General features: G+C 53.5%; 1 protein-coding gene across 1 annotated transcript; it reads left to right on the top strand.

Moving 5' to 3' along the window:
- Positions 1-269: 269 nt before the first annotated feature.
- On the top strand, positions 270-1,464 carry GSX1 (GS homeobox 1). Its single transcript, XM_066254424.1, has 2 exons — positions 270-690; positions 1,088-1,464. The coding sequence occupies exons 1-2, from the start codon at positions 270-272 to the stop codon at positions 1,462-1,464; spliced, it is 798 nt and encodes a 265-aa protein (XP_066110521.1).
- The last annotated feature ends 5,641 nt before the right edge of the window (positions 1,465-7,105 follow it).

Here is a 7,105-nt window from a genome sequence, read left to right as displayed (position 1 = left end):
CCTGGCGTAGCCCATCACATGGCAATAGTCCTATTTAAGCTGCGCCGCCGGCGCCTTTCAGCACCACTAGCGCTGGCCAGCACCCCGCGCTCGTTGGGCGGCGCCCACTGCGGCAGAGGAGGCGGTTTCAGCCTTAGCTCCAGAGGCGTCCTCAGCCTCCCCGGAAGAGGCAGCTGCGCGCGGCCCCGCCAGTGGAAGCGCGTGGAGAGCTCCGAGGTCGGCGAGGAGCAGAGAGCGGGCTGGCGGCGGGGCGACCGCGCACTGGAGCCATGCCGCGCTCCTTCCTGGTGGACTCGCTGGTGCTGCGCGAGGCAGCCGAGAAGAAAACGCCCGAGGGCAGCCCGCCGCCGCTCTTTCCTTACGCGGTGCCTCCGCCGCACGCACTGCACGGCCTCTCGCCAGGCGCTTGCCACGCGCGCAAGGCCGGACTACTGTGCGTTTGCCCGCTCTGCGTCACCGCCTCGCAGCTGCACGGGCCCCCTGGGCCGCCAGCGCTGCCTCTGCTCAAGACGTCCTTCCCGCCTTTTGGCTCGCAGTACTGCCACGCGTCCCTGGGCCGCCAGCACTCGGCCGTGTCGCCCGGGGTCGTTCACGGCCCCGCCGCGGCGGCCGCCGCCGCCGCCGCCGCCGCGCTCTATCAGACCTCCTATCCACTGCCCGACCCCCGGCAATTCCACTGCATCTCCGTGGGTAAGCCAGGTCGCCGCGCGGGGCACAGGGAGTAGGTGGCCCGATGGAAGTTGACGAGTCAGGAATGAGGGATGAGGGACCCTGGGCGTTTGGGGGGCGATAAGAGTCCAGTTGGGATCCTGAGAGGGACATTCAGAGTGGTGTTGGGACGGAAAACTAGGACAGGACGCCAGGAGGGAAGGTTTAGGGCAATCCATAAAGGAGTGCCAGGGCCGCGCGACTCCCGGGCCCCAGGGTTTGACCAGGAGGCGCCCGCCGTCACACTGCTGTGCTTTGTGTTCTGGGTGAAGAGGTGGGTGAGAGACCAAAGTCCTGGGATCCTAACGGCCGCCTACCAGAAGATGGGCCCGCAGCTCAGGGTCTGAACGCTCACCTCTCTCACCCCCACTCCCTCCAGACAGCAGCTCCAACCAGCTGCCCAGCAGCAAGAGGATGCGCACCGCCTTCACCAGCACGCAGCTGCTGGAGCTGGAGCGCGAGTTCGCCTCTAACATGTACCTGTCCCGCCTGCGCCGCATCGAGATTGCAACCTACCTGAATCTGTCTGAGAAGCAGGTGAAGATCTGGTTCCAGAACCGCCGGGTGAAGCACAAGAAGGAGGGCAAAGGCAGCAACCACCGCGGTGGCGGAAACGCAGGTGCCGGCGGGGGCGCGCTTCAAGGCTGCAAGTGCGCATCGCTGTCCTCAGCCAAATGCTCGGAGGATGACGACGAATTGCCTATGTCTCCGTCCTCTTCCGGGAAAGACGACCGCGATCTCACGGTCACTGTCTAGGCATATGCCTCCCCGGGTTGCTCACCCCAGGCCCTTCCTGCGCCCCAAGACTGGTCTTGAGACTCAGTGCTGTCTCAGTCACTCGCTGCCAAATGACTATCACTGCGCACGGACTTGGCACGGCTTTGCGGAGGCCGCCAGCAAGAGCTTGGCAGAAATCTGATGCTGATACCCCAACCCGGTGACCGTTCAGAGCAGACTCCGACCTATGAATACTGCAAGAGTTTGAGTCCTTCTCGGCCACGCAGCACAGCGGCCCCCGTGGGCGCGCCAGCCTGGCCCGGCCCAGCGCCTTGCTGGCCGCCAGTGCTACCTTGCCCGCCCTCTCTGAACTGATACAGGGGACCTCGCTTCCTCTACTCTCCCCCACCCTGGGTCAAGCTCAGCATCCTGGGTCAACCCCTAGGATGCCTGTTTGCTTCCTTATCTATTTTCCCCCTTCCTTTCTTCCTTTTCCCCCCTTTTCTCCCTACCTCCCCCCCTTTCTTTCTCTTTCTCTTCTTCTTTCCTTCCTTTTTTCTTTCCTTCCTTCCTCTCTTTCTCTCTCTCTCCCTTTCTTCCTTCCTTTCTCCCTTATTTCCTTCCTCTCTTCCTTCCTTTCTGTCCCTCCCTACCTTTTTCCTGTGGTCGTCTATCCAAACTCCCCCCCCCACACACACACACACACATTTTAAAACACCTGTGAGTTTTCTTTTCCCTTTTTCTTTCCCTTCCCCTCTTCGAGGCGCCTCCTACAAGTTCAATCGGCCCACTTGTTCCTCAACAGGCCTTGCTGTCCCCGCGGCTCCTTTTCCAGAAGAGAAGTGTCACCCGTGATATCCGGGTCGGGGAAAAACGGTTTAACTTTGTTTTGCAGACGCTCTGCCTTCCCCCAGAGGCCCCGGTTCTCCTCTGAAAACCTTTTTCTTACCCAGACCCTAGACCACAGCCCCAGCCCCGCCCAAGCTTAGCTGTGTAACTTGACGGTCTCCGTAATACCAGAAGATATTTATTTATTTATTTATGTAAACATTTTTAAATAAACTTTTTTTTTTTCTTAGAAATCCACGTGGCTCTGGACCCCAAGGCCTCCGCAGTGGTCTGGACAGGCGCCTACCTGGGTTAGGGTTTCCCACTGGGGCGAGGCGGGAAGGGAGTGGAGGGTTCCCGCTCCGCGTCGCGTCACTCTGCGTGCTCAGCCCCACAGACACTCCGCGCGAGCGGCTCCCGGTTTCAGGTCCAGCTCGGGCTTGGTGCACTTGCACCGGGGAGGTCAGAAAGCCGAGCCCCAAGGGAAGGAGAAGCCCTCATCATGGCACTGTGCCTCAGGGCTTAACACCTGTAACACCCCTCCTTCCTAGGATCAGTGCTCACCCTGAGCCCCTCGGGTTGGCCTCCAGCGCCAGCCGCGCCAGCGGGAGAACTCTGTTCTTCGCTGTGCTCCGATTGATAACGACTTGCTAGAGACAAATTCCCAGCGGGATGGTGCGGCCTCCTCTCAAGAAGGCCCCTCACTTTGCTTTGAGGCAAATTCCATCAGCAGGGAACCAAGTGGGACTCGGTTCTGAGAACTCACAGCGATCTAGCGCAGGAGTCCCGGAAAGGGGCCCTGTGAGCCAGAGCCCGTGGCTCTGGGACCTGACGTTCTCACGGATCCTGTTACCATCCCACAGCCCTCTACAACTTAGAATCCACACCCTAGCCTCCTTACGTACACGATGCGCGGAGGGAGGGGGGAGGTTTAGCGCTACTGGGACGAGGAGAGAAGTAGGAGGTGAGGGGGTTTCCGCAGAGATGGGCAGCACTCAGCCACCCGAGGGAGGTATTTCTGCAGCTCAGAAAATTGGATATGGGAAACACTGTGTCTAGGTTCTAACGACTCCCCAAAGACTCTCATTCTGAGTACTGGAGACTGGGACCATTTCTTTTTTTGCCAGATAATCCACCCACCGCAGTATGCCCTGTAGAGCGCGTACGCCGCGTACCTATGCAAAGCAAACACGCGCGTCTTTTTCAGGAGAAGGGCACTCCAACTGGGGTTCGCTCAAAACGAGCTGGGGTCACTTCTAAAACCTTCGGTCTCCTTCAAATCGAGCTAACTGCGGGGCAGTCTCTCCAGTTCCCTTAGAAAAAAGGCAGCCTGATCTGGCTCCCCACTGAGAGGTCACTCCAGGTTCCTCTTAGACCAAGGTACTTGGGCTGTGCCCAAAACAGACGCGAGTCAGTCCCGGCACCCTCGCATTTCCATCAGTCTCAACCCTCAACCGCAGTCTCACCGAGGACTAGTTCCCCGCCCTCCAGGAGGGGGCATTGTGCCGACCTAAACGAAGCCCAAGAGCTTTAAAGCAGACCGTAAACAGAATCGCAATTAATTTTATAATCAGTGATTCTGACGTTTCTCAGTTTTGCTCTGAGGATCAGCCTCTTCGGCGAGTAAAGTTTCTCATCCTTTAGCTCCAGCGCGACCTACTAGTCTGCCTCGGAACCAGGGACTCGTTTTGAGCCAGCTCCTTCTCTGGATTACGGAAGAGTTGGTCTCAAAAGCCACTAGAACAAGCTCTCTCCGCTGGCTGTCGGCGACAGACCAGAAAGGCAGTTTCCGAGACGGGCCTGCCAGGAAGCTGGGTTGGGAGGTGGGAATGCGGAGGGGGTGGGGTAGGGGGCTGGAGGGTAGGAAGGATGGAAGATGTAAAGAGATAGAAACGGAACTTGGAAAGATGTGAAGAAGCTGAACCCTACGTTAACCTAAAAGCCTGTCCTTACTCGAATTCTTCAGTTTTGCCACCCTATGCAGACAGACCCCTCCTGTTCCCAGAAGCCGCAGATCCACTGCTGCGCTCCAGGTCCACGCGGGTCCAGTCCTCCCAGGAGCGTACATTTCTTCCTCTCAGCTATCTCTATTCGCGTTTGCATTTCCCCGTCCTGCTCCCGGAAGACCAGACTTTTTCTGGTGAGCTGCCTTTGAGCAGGAGGAGAAAAACCGGTCTCCTTGCGGCGACCCCAGTGATGAACGCAGCGGCGACAGGAGCAGGGCGCTGGAGAGTGTAGACGCGGCTGCGGCCGCGGCGCGTCGGGGTCCTCGGAACTCAGCAGTCTCCTGGAGGGGTGGCGGCGAGCTTTTTAGTACCAGCACGTTTCTGTTCAAACAGTCCGCACCCTACCCTTTCTCTCATTTGGACTTGGGTTGGAACAAAGGCAAGGGTGCGCCTGCAGGGGAAGCTGCCAGAAAATGGAGCTTCCCATCTAGAGAGACTGCAGCCAGTCTTCGAGCCCACACCATCTCGAGCTAGAATTTGGGGCTTGGGAGGCAAACTGAAAAATTAAAATCAAACTGGGTTATCAGGATGAAATTTTTTGGAAATTATCATTTAGTGTAACTAATCCACCTACAGACCCCTGAGTTGATTCCAGGGATATCTTTTTTTTTCTTTCCCATCATGAAGCACAGTGTCTAGGAGTTTGGACCCTAGAACCCAAGTGTTTGGCTTTTCAGTCCATTTCTACCAGTTACTTACAAGCTGGGGAATCTTGGGAAAGCCACTGGTCCTTCTGAGTCCTCTGTTTCTTCATCTGTAAATGGAGATTGTATTAATAGTTGCTGGGTGCAATATTATAAGATAGATTTTTCATACAGTGCTGAGTACAATACCTGCCAAGGTCAATAAATGTTAACCAATGTAGTAGCTGTGCCTGAGGGCATAGTTGGTGCTGAATTATTTACTGAATGCTGAAAAGTAACCATTCATACACTGGCCTAAAGCAGAATCTGTCACAAAGGGACTGGAAAACACACACACACACACACAGGTCACATCTTCAGGACTCCCTGGAGTCTGTCATTCAGAAGGTAAATAACCGCTCCTCTGCGGAGCACTGCTCAGGCACAGGGAAACACTGAAGTCCAAACAAGGGTTTCTTCTTACCTTCATCTAGACCAGTCCCTCAGCCTCCACACTACTGCCATTTGTAGCCAAATAATTTTTCTCTGTGGGGTTTGGCTTGTGCATTGTAGGGTGTTCAGCAGCTTTCCTGGCCTCTAATCACTATATGCAACTATAGCACCTCACCCCCTGGTTGTGACAACCAAAAATGTCTCCAGACATTAAGTGTCCCCTGGGGGCAAAATCACTTCAGGTTGAGAAGCACTGATTTAGACCCATTTGTCTTCTGGTGAAGTTTGCCCGTCTACAGTGGCCAGGGTTTGGTGGCTTAGCTCTGAGCTCGCCTTTTTACCTTTCTTTCAGTTATCCTTCACTGAGTACTGGTACCTTCTACATCCAGGGTACAGGACATGTGTCAGGGCATGGTGTGAGAGGAGAAAGGAGAAGAAGAAAGTGGGGGTGCTAGGAATACCGAAGATGTCTGCATTGCAAGCACAGCAGTCCGTATGGCCTTGGGCATTTAGGTTGAAAGTGTGATCAGTGTGAGGCTTGCTAAGCAGGCAGAGTTTACAGAGCCACCAAGGCCTTTCCAAAAATATTTTGTCCATTTGTCTTGTGACCTGTAGACAACTGGGTTCCCTCTTCAGTCATGTTCATGGGTGCTTACAAGGCCACCTTTTGGGGAGAAACTATCAAGAGCCTGCTTTCATTTCCCCCAGCTCCAGTCTCTCTCTCTGTCTTTCTCTCCCTCTCTCTATAACACACACACACACACACACACACACACACACCATTTGGCACCATTATTATTCCTAAAGCATGTCCTTATCAGTTTTTGCAATATCTGAAAGTCTAAAACTAGAAATTAATTCTGTTTTACTAAGACCTTCCATGTTTGATTCAAATATAAGTATCCCTGAGAGTAGTGATCATTGAGCACATCATTCAGTTTTTCTGAAAGAAAACTCTGGAGAGACAAGGGAGTAAGTAGACCTTGAGGATTTAGAGATATAGAAGAGATACAAGGCAAGAAAAGGAACAAAGGAGAGAAGAGGTATCCTCAAGTCTCACTAATATAGGTCAGTATTGCCTGGGGCCATCAGTCGAACCCTGAACTGTGCATGAGTGGGTGTGCTTGTTAGATTACTGCAGACTTATTAGAATGCACTGCAGAATTGTGCACAAAGTCAGGAATAAGCTGACCACACAGGAGGCGATAACCTCATAAACCCAGAGTTTCCCAGTCTTGTATATGGTGATCAACAGGGGAGTTTCTAATACTAACAGTAATGGAAATGTGTGTGTATGTGTGTGTGCGTGCATGTGATAGAGAGGTTGAAACAAAAAGAAGTAAACAATATAAGCGTATTGTAGAGGAAAGAGCACTGAGCTGAGAGTCAACAACTTATGTCCAGCGCCAATTATACCACTAACAAATTCTATAACTTTAGGATAAAACATGATCCACCTCTCCTTCTCTAAAGTTAGGAGGTATAACTAAAATTAGTGTTTGCTTGCTTGCTTGTTTGTTTTTTTCTGACCAGCATCCATTTCTTATCTTTCTGATGAGCATCTAAGTTTTCTTTTGTCAAATGTAAGTTGAATTCTGGAAAAAAGCAAGCACCCACTAAGTTAGACATTTCCATATTGTGGGGTCTCTCCACTGCCAAGGTTCTACTTTCCATTGCAAGATCTGATAAGGACTAGATATTTACTGCTAAGGCCTTCTCCAGTTGGTCAGCCATAGGCACAGGACCTGGTCTTAATATTTCCCCCAGAAG

The sequence above is a fragment of the Saccopteryx bilineata genome, chromosome 2 (assembly GCF_036850765.1).
Source record: "Saccopteryx bilineata isolate mSacBil1 chromosome 2, mSacBil1_pri_phased_curated, whole genome shotgun sequence".
Lineage (NCBI taxonomy): Eukaryota > Metazoa > Chordata > Mammalia > Chiroptera > Emballonuridae > Saccopteryx > Saccopteryx bilineata.
The sequence above is the reverse complement of the archived record's forward strand: the minus strand, read 5'-3'. Positions and strand labels throughout refer to the sequence as shown.